The sequence below is a fragment of the Lacerta agilis genome, chromosome 6 (assembly GCF_009819535.1).
Source record: "Lacerta agilis isolate rLacAgi1 chromosome 6, rLacAgi1.pri, whole genome shotgun sequence".
In the NCBI taxonomy this organism is placed as follows: Eukaryota; Metazoa; Chordata; class Lepidosauria; order Squamata; family Lacertidae; genus Lacerta; species Lacerta agilis.
Genome location: NC_046317.1, coordinates 33,954,727 through 33,972,051, shown reverse-complemented (window position 1 = coordinate 33,972,051; position 17,325 = coordinate 33,954,727). Strand labels below are relative to the sequence as shown.

Below are 17,325 nucleotides of genomic sequence, written 5' to 3'. Positions count from 1 at the left end.
CCATCATCTCTTTACTGTCATGGAGGCACTTGTAACAGAATTCATTATATTTTATTCTCATTTTGCTCCAGCATTTGAAGTCAATTGAAACCGGTTAAAACTGATGATTATTTGAGAGAATTAGCTTTTTCACAGGATGTCTATTTTTGTTGGTCTTGGAGAGGCTTTAAGTGGTATTAAAGCAACCTAGAATGTTACATATAACTAGTACACCCTCTCTCTTTCTTTCTCTTTAGACATGTAAAGGGATCCCAATGCAATAAGTATGCATGTGTTGATCTATCCATATCAAAAGCACTTCTTTCAGCTCATGATTTCATAGAGTGCAACCTCACTTTTCCTAGACTTGGAAGTTGCTTGCAAATGAATCTATGTGGCAGTTTTGCCACGTGGCAAGTGCCGCATGGATCAGGCAATATGCGGTAACCTCTATGCAAAACATTCCAGTCTGCTGCTTATGGATACATGGAGAGCAGAAAAAACATTTCTAAAAGCTGATCCATATGAAAAGATTCTACATTCACATAATTCACATAACCATCAATTGTTCATGTGAAATGGGCAAAAAACCACCCTTCTGACTGTATAAATCTCACAATGCATTATTTATACCTATACAGGAGGTCACCGGCAGGAAATCAACCACCAGTCTCCAGGGTTAACATTCAGGGTATGTATTCTATTGAACAAACAATGTTTAAGTAGCAATTATTTTTTATTTTAATAAACAGTTAACAATACTATTGATTCCATTAAAACCCATTAGAGATATAACATTTCAATCATCAGGGCTAGGTACATTTACAGCATACAGCAAATCCGTGTCATAATTGTACAGAATATAATCAGAACTGCAGTGCTTCCCCCTTGTTTCTTTGTATTTGTTCTGGTCATTCATGAGAGGTGGATAGAAAACTATTTGACAGTTCTATCACTGTAACTTGAGTGGGTAATCCAGGGGAAGCACTTTATAAAAAATGTGCAGTGGTTTGTGACTAAGAAGGTTGTTATTGTGGAAAGGTCAGTGGCTGTCCATTGAGAAAACTGGATAGAGAATCCAGCAAAGGGCAAGATATGTACACAACTCATTAGCTGGAAGAAGGGGGAAACAGTAATAGAAAAGAAGAGATATGGGAAAAGATTCAGTGATGTAATGTGGCGTGACTTTACACTTGATTTGTGACCAACCTGGTTATATAACTTTTACATGGAGACTTCTGCAGCAGAGTGATGCATTTCACTGTCTTAAATCCACTGTGGAGATACAGCAGGGGCCACTAACTTTTGGGGGCACATGGGCACATTTGCAAACAGAAGAAACTCATGGGCAGCACACACATCCTGCAACTAAACACGCAGAACAACCCATTCCATTAGCTCCAATGCTTCTTTCAAGCCTAATTTCAGCAGGGAAGGGGGGATCATGTGGACAACAGGGAAGGCTTCTGCAGCCATAGGTGCACCACCAGGCAACAAGTTGGTGACCCCATGTTGGCTGTACCTAACTGTCGGCAGTGTGTTCTTAAGCTGAAATACTGTATTGCATTTCATTAATCATTCATAAGTTGTCTTGGACTATGAAAAAAGCCTTTTCAAAGTTCATGCAGCACGCAAGAGCCCTAAGCATAAGCCTTCATTCAAGAAACCCTTAGAGAGTTAGGGACTTTCCCTACATGCAAAGACAGGCTCTGGCAGATTGAGTGGACAAGACCATTAGAGGGTCCAACAATCAAGAAGGCAGTTTTCTGCACATGCTGTAGGGGGAAGTGAAGGGTAGATGGGTCTCGTCAATCTGGGAAGGTAGCCCATCTAGGAGAAGCAAAACTCTGGTCCTAAACCTCTGCTGCCTTGTGGGATATCTTTGGGAGTGGAGTCCCTAAGATAATTGGATGGATCTTGTATGCCTCCTTCCAGCAACTCTTGCACCCAAGCTGGTGCCAAATATATTGCTCTGCTTTCCTTTGGGCCACACCAGTCTTGTCATCTGGGCAGCCCAGGACCACCATACACACTGCCCAGACTTGTGCCCTGGAGAAGTCACTTCGCTGCTGCTAACACAGCTGTTTGACTTCAGTCCCGGAGGCACTCTCCATTGTCTCTTGAGACAGACGGATGCCAACAAGAACAACAAAAACCCTTTATTGATGACAAATGCTGGGGTATTGATGCAAGTGCTATGTCTTGCTGTCCTCTTGCGCAGAGGCATCAGCTGGAACCAAGGATACTACTACCAAGCTCAAAGATAGCTTCTCTTAACAATTCTAGAAATTACTCATGGTTTTTGTCACTCATCCTTTTGTTCCTTCCAACTTCCGTCATAGGACACATTGACATTGGCATAGGTCACCATCATCTCAGCCTTTTATACATGCCAGTACTCACTTCATGCTTCCAGGACACAAGACTGCCAGTCCTGGCCCTGGTTCTGTTGGCTGTACAACTTTGCCACTATGCTTCTAAAGCCAACACTTTCTTCAGCAATTCCTCTGCATGATAGGGCTCCCATCAATACCATGCCTTGATATTTGGATAATACATCTAATAACAATGTATGTTCTTATGTTCCAATGGTACATAAGCAAATCCATACTTTTTTAAATGTTTAGTTTACTCTAAAAGAAGGGGAGATGAAATGATGCCCGAATCTAGGAAGTGTGGTTAATTTGGAAACAGATGGCCATTTAGAATCCCAGACAGCAACCATTAAACTTAATAAGAGAGTTTCTGTTCGTTTGGATAAATGTGACATATTTCTTGCCAGCTTTCAGAAAAAAGAAAGACTAGAGATCAAGAAGTTAAATACTTTTTTCAGTAGGGTCAGCAATATAAATATATATATCATTCTTCTGGCTTCTGTTTCATGCTATGGCAGAGTAAATGATTTTACCCAACAAAAGACTATCATCTCTGTAGGGGTTCTTTTGACACTTTTAGGTTGTTTGAGAAACAAGGAGCACTGCTGTTTCCCATTTTCTGTTGTGATTCTGTTTCAGGGGGTATTGCATCATCCTCAAACTGAAACAGCAGTCTTTTACCATTGAAAAATGCAGTTCAATCCTCATGCCTTAGCAATGGTTGTATGGCCTTTGACTGCTCAGGTATAACAATACTGAATATTGCTTGTGTAATCATGAGTGAAGAAGCTCCCAGTTCTTCCCCACACCCCAAATGCCAACACAATGTCAATTTTTTTCATTTCACAAGTATTCCTTTATTCTTTTGAAAGACAATAATTTCACATAAGGTCTTTTTCTGCTTTCTTTTAAAGTGGAAATATCAATCAAAGGATCCCCTTAAAGATCCTTGCTACACATATCTGGTCAAAATGTTGATATTTAGGCACAGGGAGAAGAAGAAAAATACAAATAATAGAAACAGTTATATGCCTAGTGAAAACAATACACACCAAGTTATAATTCCCTGGTGTGTCAACCCATGTGGCTTGTGACTAAAAATTCAGGCTGTGATAATCTTAAAAACATTCTTGGACTCTTCAAAATATTTTCCCAATTATAAATCCTAAGATTTAATCCTAGTCAGTAGTTTAAAGAGATAATATTGATCTTTGCATACCTTTTTTCCTGAATGCTGTCCACTGTGTTCATAGCAATTTCAGAATTTCACGTGTCCTTAACCACTAGTTCAATATATGCATTCATTTACTGTGGGGTTGTTTCCAACAAGGTCACCCCATTTGTGAAAGGACTTCCACTCTTCCCCATGTGCCTTCATAATCTGTTCTGGGGGTTCTTTCCATCCCCAGAGCATGTCTGGAATTGGTATGGAGCATGAACAGAAGAGGAAGAGGAATTTGCATTGTGCAAGCAAAAAATCCTTGTGCAAAAAGGACATCTTGGTTGGATACAACCATGTCTCTTTATATTACTTGCACTATGGTAATTTGGTTCTCTCATTTTTATTTTTATTTTTGAAGTGCAAACTACACTATAGATTACTTTGCTTTTAAGTTTTATGTTTTATGTAGTTACATGTTTACCTTGCCCATTATTTGAAACAATATACTTATAGAGCAGGGGTGGGGAATTCCCATTAGCCCCAGAACATGGCCAGTGGTCCGGAATCATGTAGTCCAGCAACTTCTGCAGGGTCACAGTTTCCCCATGCCTGTAACAAACTAGGTGCAAATTTGTTTTTATTATGTCCAAGTGTCTAAGAAAGATGCACAGATATTTAAAGTATAAGAGTGATGCTTCCTAGTAGATCAATGTTATTTTCCATCATGGGTTGCTTCTCTTGTTAACAAGGCTAGGTACTCCCTTTACATCATCACAGAATACACACAATCAACTAATATCAGTTGAATCAGAGGAGATTGTTCTCTTTGCTTTAGAAGTGTGACTTGTATCCTGTTATGAGAAGCACAAAATGCTTAGAGCCAGCTGACAAGTGTAATGTTCCTTGGTGAAGGCGGCAGACCTCATTCAGCATTTGCACTGGAAATGAACACAACACATTTCTTGGCACTAAATAGAATTTCCAGAACTTGGCAAGCAAACGGCAATTCTTCACTCATTATGTTTTCTTAAAAGATTATACAAGGAGTTTCTTTGCCCCACAGCAGAGCATAGAATCGTAGAATTATGGAATTGTAGGGCCCACAAAGATAAATCTAGCCCAACGCCCTGCAATGCAGGGATCTTTCGCCCAATGTGAGGCTTGAACCCATGACCCTGAGAGGAAGAGTCACACGCTCTACCAACTGAGCCATCCCTCGGACAGTACATAGTAATATTCAACACAAATATAATGTTTAGTGCATTTTTAATATTGAAAATGCTTCATACACATCATGACAGAAAACTTTATGGCAACCCTGCCTTTGTTAATATCTCCATTTTGCCAGTGGGGAGCTGTGGGAGAAAAAAATACAAGCTTGCCTATACCTACTCAGTGAGCTTGTGGCTAGGGCAGGATTTGAACTGGAGTTTTCCCAGCTCACATTTTGTTACTACACTATACTATCATGAATGATTACTGATATAATGTTCTTTTGAACAGCTGTCCAGTCTTGTCATGAGATGTTTTCCTTAGTCTTAAAGCCACAGAGTGGACAAATACCAGTAACATGCATTATAGGAATACACCCTGTGCTTTGTCCTAAAATCCAGCCAGATTCCCCCCCCCCTTTAATTTTGTTGTAATTACAGACCACAGGAACACACAGAACTGTTTTCACAAATTAAAAAGACTCTTAAGGGGTCAAAAAGGCAAGTATTTGACAAATAAATAAATCTAGTTTGTGGGAACATCTGTTCTGCAACTGTGTGAAAAACTTTTATTTGAAGGCGATAGTAATATAATACATATTGTTACTGATCCAAGTTGCTGTACCACAACCCTTGGCAGCAAAAATATATATGCAAAAATGTACCACTGCGTTCATCCAGTTATGTGCTGCTTCCATGTTGTTAATGCTTCTGAGAAGTTGCAGTTCCACTATCAGCTGGAAGCAGCCTCATGCTATGTCAGCCTCAGATGCATATGGGAATAGATGCATGGGGCATGTTCTTTATAGCTGAGTGGTAGTAACATGATGTAGGATTTTCCCCATATATATATTTTTTCAGCCATTCGCCAGCAGCTAGGGAGAAAAGAAATTGTATTCAAAAAACAATCAAAGGCAAAAGAAACTTTCAATGAAATTATCGTGGATGAGTTGTGGGTTTTTGTTTTGTTTTTGTCATGCTTGCCTTACTTTTGCGGTGGCCAGGAAGGAATTGTGAGTGACCTTTCATTCTTCAAATCATCTCGCTAGTGGTCTGACTTTACTGCCTCCTGGGTGCCTGCACTTAATCAAAGCCCAGGAGAAGACTTCCTTCCAGACGGCTTTTTCAGCTCAGGAAGTACAGCAGCCAGAGACACGCTGCAGAGTGCTGGAGAAATGTTTACTGGAAAGACAAACAGATATACTATCCTTGGCCACCTTGCAGGAATATGGTAGACTCAAAACCCACATAAATTCTAAGCTGCCTGGACAATGAGGTAGAAAAAATGGAAGCCTCTTTTGCATATGAAGAACGATTTCGAGAAATTGAACAGGACAGATTTCAGCAAAGTACTGCTGAGCATTCTGGAATCTCTCCTTGCCTTGAAATGACCTGTTCTACACATCATTGCCTGCCAAGAACACTGGAACTTATAGTCAAGCTCCTTGCGTTATGTGCTGCTATGGTGCCTTTAGCTCTCCTGCCCTCCACCAGGCAAATACATTTCCCCCCCTCAAGTGTGGGGCCTGGCAAGGAAGCATGGGGAAGAACCATAGGTCAGTGGTTGAGCAAATGCTTTGCATGCAAAAGATTGCAGGTTTCATCCATGGCACCACCTTGTATGGCTAGGAAAGACCTGTATCTCAAATACTGGGAGATGCTGGACGTCACTATAGACAATAATGAACTAGGTAAACCAAGGTATAAGGCACTTTCCTATGTTATAAGTTTGTGATTTTAAGTCACACACACACACACACACACACACACACACAAAATCCATCAAGGTATTCCAAATGTTTGAAACTTAAACTATGCCACGAGTCCGGAGGTATGGTGGAGCTCAGGTGAAACGGACAAGGAGTGGGGAAAAGACTTAGCATCCGGGCTTTTTTAGAAAAAGGAGTATGTTTACCTGTGAAAATACTATAGAAAATAAAATCAGTTTTGACCTTTTGTACAAATGGACAAGCAAACTCTTTAATCATCAACATTGCTGTTGAAAGAAAAATGAAAGTTTAGGACGGTTCTAAATCCTCAATCCCACATCACTGTCTTGTGAGTATTGGAGTGATCGTTCTGTGATATTTTAGCAGTAGACAAAGCTGTAATGTAACTTTTGAATAAATGTTTATTTAAAGAAGCGGATAGTTCTAAATAAACAAATTAGGTATAAATGTTTTACTTTAACTGAAAGCTAAATTATCTTCAAGACCATCCTGAGATGAATTATTTTACAGATTAAATGGGCATCTCCAGTATGATTTCCTGTCATTGAGCCTCGCTGAACACAGTGGAGTTCTTACTTCTGAGTAGTCATATATAATATTGGACTGTGCAGGTATTACTTGAGTCTGATGGGGCTGTAGCATAATTTTTAAAGAATGAAATCATTTTATTATGACAGTGAATTGTTGCAGAAGCAGATTAAGGGTGGGGAGGGAGAGAGACAACAAGAGAAAGCTCCTCAAGTGTTTTCAAAAGAAAATAAATGCAGCATGATAATTAATTACATGCCCAACAGTACAAAATCTGGCTTTTATGCTTTGCAACATTAGCTTGTGGATGTGTGCAACAAATTGCATAGTTTCCCAAGGCTCATGGGATTTAAGTATAGTAAAAGCTCTGCTGTTACAAACGGGTGTGAAATGGTGTTTTTCCTTTATTACTGCATCAACTGGCCTTTTCTTAAACTCCTTACATGCCTTTACATGAACAATCAAATGTACTTTTTTATATGGGAGTCTTCGCATGCATGAAAGTCCAAAGAAAAAGATAAATGCCTAGGTTGTAAATTATCTAAAATAGGCATTGTAACCAAATTGTACAACTATTTTGAGAACTTTTTATTTTAATCTTGCATGATAACCTTATAAGGTAAGTGCAAAGGAATCATGGTAGAGCAGTGATTTCCCTAAGGCCACAGAATGAGTCTGTGTAGGATTTGAACCCAAATCTCTCAGACCCATATACTACTCACTGTCTCCTGGTAGGTCCAAACTGAAGCAATTTAAGTTGACCTTTAGTAATAGGACAGCTCTATACTAGAAATACAAGAATATAAAATTACTGCCTTTGTGACAGCAAAGGACTTTAAAGATCAGAAGTTACGTTACTTCCATGAAAACCAGTTCAGATGCAAAAAAAAAAAAATGTTAATAGTGTATAGAATTTATAGTGGGGTGGTTTCATGCTAAATATCTAAATTTAACAGGTACTTGAAAATGTCTAGTATCACCATCACATAAGTAAGGAGGGACAGAAGCAAGCCAAGATTAATCATGTAAGTATCACAGACTTCACCAGGAAAGTTAAGCATGTGCCACTGAAATGTGTGGGCTTGCACAACAATCCTAAACATGACTACTCAGAGCTGAGTCTGTCTGATAAAGTTCATAGGGGCTCACTTTCCAATAAATGGGTGGTACAGATAGGAAACTGCCTTATACCAACTTAAACCATTAGTCCATCTTTCTCACTATTGTATATATACTTACTGGCAGCAGCTGTTCAGGGTTCCAGGCAGGTCTCTGCTATTTCTTTGTGAAAATGCCAGGGACTGAACCCATGATCTCTTGCATGAAAAGCATGGCCTCTTCCATTGAGCTATGGTCCTTCCTCTGGCTTTAAAAGAATTTTGACTGGCTGGATTACACTGTGTGTTTTTGAAAACATAACAGTAGATTCCTACTGGTAGAAATCTAAATTAGGAAATGCAATGGTGCCTCTCAATTGTTTTGTTTTTAATGTAAAAGCTTTTTAAAAAATTAAAAAGCAAATTTCTAATGAAGCTTGATGTTGTTGCAGATAGCTGGGAACAGCCAATAAGATAAGCTGTCATTTTGCATTATAAATGAAAATATTGCAATCTTTAAAATATACATAAAGTCTGCTGGAGAAAATGAAGAATAGTTCTTTTGTCAGATAATTCTTAAACTCACCCCACCCCACCCCACCCCAAATTAACTGACTAGTTTCCAATGATCCTGGCTACAATAGTGGCTTCATTTCCTGCATTGCAAGGCTAGTTCATTCCCACAGAGAATCCACTTCTCATTTTCCCATTGCTTAGAAATACACACCCCCTGAAAGTTGGAATCATGCATCTTACTAAGTATTTCAGTTATGCTATTGACGTCAATGCAGTCATTAAATAGATTGCTGGCCCTCCCAACAGTAAGCTCGTGCCAAAGACCTAGAGGCAGACACGTTTTAAAAGAAGAACATCAGGTTTTCTTTTTAGAAGTTCAGAAAAATAAGAGGCAGTGTTTCTCCCTTCACGTCGCTGTGCTTCACAAACCCTCTTCCGTCTTTTAGAAAATTCAGTTGCTTTTCAGCGTTGGTAGATTCGCTCAGGAGTTGCCATTCTGTTACTATGTACGTAAACAACCTTAAATGAGTGACTTAAAGAGTAGTTTCTTGTGATCAGCTCCGACTGAAAAGCAACGCTAATTTTACGTTCTTGTAGATGGACTTGCTTACATATACCAGTATCATGTAACATTAAGTCAGCCAAACCTTTTTAGCCTTTGACTCCAGACGTTCTTCAAGGATTGATTTCATGGAGTCTATTAAAAAATCGCTGCCATTTCTCCACAGCGAGCCTCCCGTGGGCTCTGAAGATGTGTAAGCCAATCACGGTTCCATAGCAACCGATGTAAACTGTTCCTTGTCACCCACACCTGTGGACTCTCATGTTAGGCATTCCACACGTGCTACACCCATCATGCCCTCAGCCATTCCATCCAGTCCAACTGCCATCTATGGCAGCTGAGCAAGCAACAGTGATGTCAGTGGGACTCCCCGAGCGTAGCCAAGGAACCCTTCTGAGGTTCCAGAGGGGAGGAGGGGAGGCAAGCGCTCTTCCAAGACGAGAGTGACTGACAGATTCATTCATTATGTTAACCAGGGCAATACATACATCCTAGAGCTGCCTGCCCCATCCTCTTTAGATACACAGTGCAGGATATGCAGCTGTCCCAGACAGAATGGATCTGACATGCAAGAGTTTTCTTTAAAAGGCCTTTTAGAGCTCCACAACGGAGGATTATATGGCACCCTTAAACATGTGGTGGACGACCTTACCTTTTGATGGAACAATCAGGTATGTTTTACAACGAAAGCACTAGAATTGTTTTCTAGCGATTTGTAGGTAATCGAGCCTCTGCTTTATTGCCATTTGCCCTTCCTTACTGCTCCCTGCTTTTTTCAGTCTGTTAGGAAGATTCCTCCATCTAGCAAAGCCAAGTTCCTTTCATAATGTGCTCCAATGTAAACAGGAGGGCTCCAGCATCACTTCATACTACATTTCTTTAAAAAAAAAAACAACCCACTGAGCTGAATTCTGAGTTTTGTATACCATATGCAGACAGACTCAACCTTGAAGAAAAGAGTCTGTCAGAAAGTGAAAGCCTGGGTTGATTAAATGTGCTTTGTTGAGAGTGATGATAGCTTTTCTACAGTGACGTGTTTCCCCCCAAAAGCAGACATTTCTTGTCTCGAGGTGATTTCAGGCCTCCAAATTACTTACTTACTTACTAACTAACTAACTAACTAACTAGCATCTATACATTTCCATGTCCAAATGAGAACTTCATTGGACTCTTGTTACCTGGGTCTGATTCAGAGCAGTGATCCTTTTGAGCCACCCCAGCAACCTATGATCCTGGCCTCACAAATTGCCAGCTAGGAATGGGAAGGGTGAAATTTAGGAGTCTCAAAATAAAAGAAGGGGTGCATTTGAACAGTGTGTCTGCAAGGAAGGATTTGCACATGCCAAATATTTAATAAAGCAAACTTCTAAGTTGTGTGAAATCAAATTCAAAATACTATGTGTATATAAACTTCTGAAGCTGAGTTTTAGAGAATGAGAACTACTGCTGATGACTCATTCAAGCACTGAGAAAGTAGGTGGCAATGATTAGTCGAAGTTCTTTCTTTAACTCTTGCTGTTATGGGCCATATCCCATGCCTTCAGCTTTTCTAGCTCTTTCTGATGTCAGCACCAGTCAGGAAAATCTGGGACACGGCTAGAATCCATTATTGTATGATATGATTATGAGGGCATGAAAAGTTTGCTTCTGATGCTACCATTTGCTACAGAAGAAGACTAAAAGTTGTGCCTACATGTACTACTTGAGTTGAATTTTTATTTTATTTTAATTTGTTTTCAATTTTATATTAAAATTTAAATTCCATAAGGACTCCTGAGCCACTTTATGCAGTAAAGTTACATTAAAAACATATCTAACAATAAAAAGAAACAATAAAGACTGCACAAGCAAAATCAATTAAGTGGGTATAGCATTAGGAACAACTATATAAATCCAGCAGATATCTTGCTAACACCCAGAAACTGTAGATTAGGATTTTTAAGTGTCTCTTGGATGACAATTCATCTTATTTATTCAAACTTTAATTTGAAAGACAGACTTGCTGTTTTTGCTTTACCCTGTGGAAAATATGTTCATGCTGTTATCTATGCGGTTATTAATCCCTGTGAACTAAACAAATAATACAGTGGTTTAGCTTGGTAATTTGAGACGATGAGTGTTTAGTTGGTCATGTAAAATTTCTCTGTCCCCCACTGCTATTCCATATTTTAAAAATGTCTAGATTCTCGATTATCTGTGTGGGTGGCTATTTGAGAGAGAGAGAGAGATTTCCAATCTTGTTTTTAAAAATAATAATAATAATAATAATAATAATAACAACTCGGAACATGTACAGTTTAGCATTTTAAACTCACTTAAGTGTCATTGTATAATCATGACTGCTTTGTTGATTCCAAACACATTTACTTTGGAAGAAGGACAATTTTGTTGTAGAAACAGATAATAGATTCCAAAAGTAAAAATAAAAAAGAAGGGCGCCTCTAGATTGGTGTTTTCTTGTGGGCATCTTCCGCAACATGTTCTTGACATAATAATAGTAGTGGATTTATTCTGCTTTAGAAGTTGTTCTGTGATGCTCCTCCAATGTTACCACATTATTGATGTCTGGAGGAGCTATTGCACAAGGAAATCAGGACAAAGATAAAGTAAAATGACTGTGGTATAGAAGGATATGCAGTGGCTGAAAGTGAAGCAATGTGATCACCCCAGAACTTATGTACAGTAGGTGCTAACCGTATCAAAAGCGGGATTGCACCTGACCTTCCCAATAGCATCATGAGCACAAGTCATCATGGATGCACAACACAAAGGATGTTTGTGAAACAATAAACATACAATAAGACAACCCCAGCATGGCCATGCTGCCCCAGGTGCTGAGGTGGGGTCTTTGCTAGTGCCCTCATCACCTGCCATTCTCAGAATTGTCAAGGTGGAACTGTGAGGCCCTGGACCTCAGCCTCTTGTTTGAGCCCTAACTGCACCATTGACGTAATGTATGGAATACGGCACCAAGTTCATTCCTCACTAGTTAGCAAATCTTAAAAGGAGAAACCTGTGCTTAAGAATGAGTTGCTCAGGCTCCCGTAGTTAACAGTGCTGCCCAGCACAGTCTTGGGCAGAATTACTCAGGAGCAACTTCTGCTGTATCCTGTAGGGTTTATTCTAAAGCATGTTTAGAATTGCAGGCTTACAGAGCGATCCTAGCAGTTGGGTGTGTGTGTGTTTTTAATCTTTAAATTGCATTATATAGCTGACATGTTGTGACTTTTAAGTAGCAAATTGTCACCAAGGTCCAAGATTCCAGGGTGGGCATAAAGTTATCATGGGCTGTTTGCTATGCGAAGAAAGTAAAGAAGTCTTAGGTAACTGGAAATGTTAAAATAACTTTAAATAAGCAATGAGAAACAAGATCCAGTATTTTTGTGAGGAGACCCTATTTTTTTAAAAACAAAAACAAAACACAACCACTATATTACAGCACATTACTTAACATTTATATGAAACTACTGGATGAAGTTGCCTGGGGATTTAGAGGTATACACATCCATTTCTCCACTATGTGGAGGTGATTGATGAATGGGTTGAGTGTATGTAACAGCCTTAACTTGTAGAGTTTTCTGGGTTGCCGCTAAGCCCAATAAGAAAGAAAGAAAAGTTAAATAACCCAGTTAAACTAATTAAAAATTAAATAACTAAAGGAGGGTTCTTTTAGTTCCCGTTCATCTCTCTTCTTCTCTGTGATTTAGCAATAGATTATTTTTAAAACTGATTTCACCACAAGAGAAAAGGAATTTCATTAAAAATGCATCAAAACCACAGTCATTAAACCACAGTTTTGTTACTCGAGGATGGTTAAATTGCTAAAAAGTGATTTTAGAAACACTCTTAGGTCTATTAGCAGACTTTTATTTTTAAGGATTTTTTATCTGAGCTGCTGAATATGGATTATTCCATTGTGTACAGAATTACAGTGTTTCAGCAAGCTATAATGCATGTAACAAACAATAATGATGAGAGAAAACTCTGAGAACATTGTCATTATTTTATCATGTATGTGCCAGAAAATGCAGGTGTTTAACATGCAAGAAATAGATTTCTCATATGCACTCAGAAGCTTATTTTGATGCATAAAATAAATGCTTGAGGTTTCATTCTTCATTTAATCCACATACAACCTATGAGTGGACTTAAATAAAGATGTGGATTATCAAGACATATTTTCATAAAAATAGAGGCCAGTGGATAAGTAGCAAGTTATTGACATCTCATGAACATTATTATTTGCTAATTGCCTCCAGGGACTCAAAGTGGCTTACAGCTAAAAAAGAAACAGCTAAAAACATAGGGGGAAAGCAATCATTAAATAAAATTAAAATAAACATTAATAGAATGTGTGTGTGTGTGTGTGTGTGTGTGTGTGAGAGAGAGAGAGAGAGAGAGAGACAGACAGACAGACAGACAGAGTTTAAAACATACACATTATTACAATAAAAACATCACAGTACCAGCCCTTTCCTTAAAAGCAGTCAGTTCCCAAAGCCTGTTGGAACAAGAAAGTCCACTCCTCCTAGTGGAAGGACAACAAGGAGGGAGCCAGTCTAATTTTGGCTGAGAGCCCAGGAAGACCTGTTCCCTGCCTTGCTGGCCTTCTCCTGCCTGGCCAGGGAGGAAAGGAGACTGCCTACCTGCCTTCAGCTATGAAAGCTGCTAAACAGGCTCTTTGGCTGTGATATTGTTTAGAGCTTTTGGTTGGGGTTTATTGTTGCTGTTATTGATACTGATATTATTTTTTGTACTTTTTTTTAGACCCGTCATATGATTTATGTGGATATTGTTTCAATTTGGTTGTGTACTTTTTATGTGTTTTATTTATTATGACTTTTGTTATGTTTGTAATGATGTTAACCTTGTTGTAAGCCACTTGAGCGTGGTTATAGCTATGGAAAGGCGACATACAGATAAAATGATGATGATGATGATTGATGGTAATTTCTCTAGGAAAGAAGTTCCAAAATCTGGGAGCATCTACCAAGAAGGCCTTCTCCTGCATCACTATCAAGTGTGTCTGTAAGGGGGTCAGGACTGAGAGATTCATAAAAATGAAATCAGATTCATAAAAATCAGTAGACATTTGTGGACTTTTTAACATAATTAAAATATATTTCCCCCTATTTGCTTTGTTGCATATACTGCCTTAGTCAGGGACTTCAGAGAGTGTTCTTTCATCTTTCCATAAGCATTTCTAAATGGATTGACAAAGGGACTTGAAACATTGTGATAAGAAAGTAAGGACGTTTTGAATTTTGCCCACAAAGTATTAATGCCTCAGCCTAGTTCCTTATCCTGGCAATGAGTTATGCCAAGAGCCAAATGCAGGAAACAATGTACTGAGGCTGCCACAAATCAGAAAGAAAAGTGACAGCACTTGTATGGTGCCAAATGGAAGTAGCAAAATGCAGGAAACATTTTGTCAAATGTCACTTAGCAATGATATCATAAGGGGAATCAAGGAATGGGATTTGCCTGCATACTAGAAATACCACAGTCAATGGATATGTAGAAGCAGAAATAGCCAAGAGACTTATCTTCGGACATTGAATGAAAACGAAAGATTACACAGATCTCTCTCCCAGAGCAAATGGATGAGTCATCACATTATCATTTTACTGCCTTGGCTTAGTTCTTCAGCGCCCAGCTGAATTCTTGTGTATGTTCATGAATCATGGAGGAAATGATGAATTGCTTGTCTGTCAATTCTAACAATAAGTTAGAACATTGAGGAATAACCCTGCAGGTTAACAAGTGCATCTTTCGGGATAACATTTCAAAATGAAGTAAATCGCTTTAAAATATATAAAGAGAACAGAATTAGTGGAGGAGAGAGTAAATGGTTATTAAAGTAAAACTATATATTCTAACCAGGCTAAATATTAATTTATTGGAACTCAAAGTTAACAGCATGGATGTTACAGCAATTAAATAGTTGATTTACTAGACCTCAGAACTCTGCTGGCTCCGATTGATTCTTTAAGGCTTTAATCCTGCCTCCAGCTGTAGGTGTAGTTCTTACATCAAATTGTGATGCTGATAGTATAACTTCTTTTTGCTTGGTGGTGTCAGGTCGTTTTGCAAAGACATTGCTCTACAGTTGGATTTTGTCATAGACTTCCACTGAAGTGCCGTGTACATCACCTGAGTTATGGTCTTCCTAGATTTTCAGAGTTGTGTAATCTACTTTTGAAAAAGCTCAGAACCATTTGTAATCCCAAGTGGCAAGATTTCAAAGAATATTTGGTTTATCCAAGGTGTTTGTCAAAAAACCACTTGGAGCACTGAGGCACAGCCTTGCCCATCTCAGATTTAACAGAAAAATAGAGCTGGGTGTTGTCAACATACTGATGACATTGCTCCCCAGACTTCCTGATGATGGTTCCTAGTGATTTTGTATAGATGGTAAATGGGGACAAAATACTGCCCTGCGTGATGAATGCAAGCTGCTCCACATTCTAACTTGTTTGTATGGTAAAGCATAAAATATTTTATAGGCGACCCTCTAGGCTGTGTAAAAACAGTTTTAGCTTACACTGGTTGAGGAGTTTTGGAATCCCTCGTAAACCTCCTCATAAATAACTATTACATCAGCTTCTGCCTCTATTTTGAAATTAAGGATTGTCCCACAAATAGCTAAGTTTACTCTCCAGGGTGGGATGGTGTCTTTACAAATATGGAGCCTAAGAAAAACTAGCTGCCTGCTACCATTAGATATGCTATATATTTTGGCGACTAATTAGGCGTGAATTTTCATACATATCAATTACACATACTCATTACTGCAGGTAAATTCCCCTGCAAGGCAATTACTATGCAGAAGATATTTGGCAAGAACTGCAGGGACTTCCTCTATTGGGAAGTCCCTGCGGACTCAATTTAGCTTGAACCACTGTAGCTTCCTCTATTATTTCCTTGCAGTGTCACCATGCTTGTTGTTCAGAACAAAACCAAAACGAAATAAACGATCCCAGGATTCATGCAGAGTTCCAGTTGAACCAAGCTCCTTGGTACCTTTGGGCAAACCCCTTGTAATGTTGAGCTGATGCTAGAATCTTGAGAAATTGTAGCTTCCCCCCCCCCTTTTTTGCTGCAGAGTGCTTTTTAAAGTAGCTGGATTGCTTTTGGGTACTTTCACTTGACCTGATTTTGCAGACACGAGTGAGTTTACCCTTTTCAGAATTGCTGCTGTAACTACCCCATAGTGTTTGTGAAGCAGAGATTACTTTTTCAAAGTCATTCCCAATTTTTCTTTCCTCCTTATTCCGGGCTTTGCACAGCTGATTACTTTGCCATCTTTATGGCTTTGTGAAAGGTTGAGCCCCTTATTAGCTCTGTCATTTCAGGAAACCCTTTGCTTCAAATTCCAAGCGCCAATCACTCTCTAAGGTGCCCTTCCTTTTTATTAGCAAACTCAGCCTGTTCATACAAGGCACTGACAAATGATTGCACTGGTTCTCAAGGCTTCCACACTCTTCGATAGAACCGGAGCCTTCTCAAAATCCAAATTCCTATTGGAAATGAAATGGGCGTCCAACCTGGCCAGAACGCTCTCCGCAAAAGTAAATGATTTATATACATTGCTGGCTTCTTCCCCTATAGCATAATGATTTGCCTTTCTCCGTGGAACTTTATAGCAAGGCAAAGCAAGCAAATATTGCAATTGAGGCCATGCTGCAGGATTGTAGCTGAAAGCTTCTAGTGCCCTGAGATGTTTCACAGATGAAGAGCGGTATAAAAAAGTGGGGGTGAATAAATAAAACAAGCAGATGTTCACATTGGAACCTGCAAGTCACATGTACTTTATCTCTAAATTTACTCTGTTGGCTAAAGGTGGTCATAAATAGAACTTACCATATTTTATTCTCATAAGCTGCTCTCACCTCAGTTCATGATGCCATCTGAATACGAGAAGATTCAGTAACATAAACCAGAGCAAGACAACTTTTGGGTTTCTTAGCTCATAGACTCTAGTTACCAAGTGTCACCACTCTCGTTAGTCCTGTGAAAGTGTCAGGACCACTGTTTGTCTCAAAAGCAAGAGCCTGACATGTGCAGGCATACAGCTGTCATAGCTATGGTGTGTTCTGCGTGAATTGTTCTACTTATAAAAGTTTTTATGTGTTCCCTGCGCTTCTTTGCCAGGAATGGTCTCT

General features: G+C 39.1%; 1 protein-coding gene across 4 annotated transcripts in view; it reads left to right on the top strand.

Moving 5' to 3' along the window:
- PDE4B (phosphodiesterase 4B) overlaps window positions 1–17,325 on the top strand; it is a 217,402-nt gene that overhangs the window by 163,516 nt on the left and 36,561 nt on the right. For 2 of the 4 annotated variants that reach the window (XM_033151870.1, XM_033151871.1), the window contains one exon: window positions 621–670. In XM_033151870.1, the coding sequence (XP_033007761.1) occupies window positions 621–670 (50 nt within the window). Of the gene's footprint in view, window positions 1–620; window positions 671–5,940; window positions 5,959–9,671; window positions 9,832–17,325 lie in introns of those variants that run through there. The other 2 variants (XM_033151873.1, XM_033151872.1) reach the window with 2 other exon arrangements.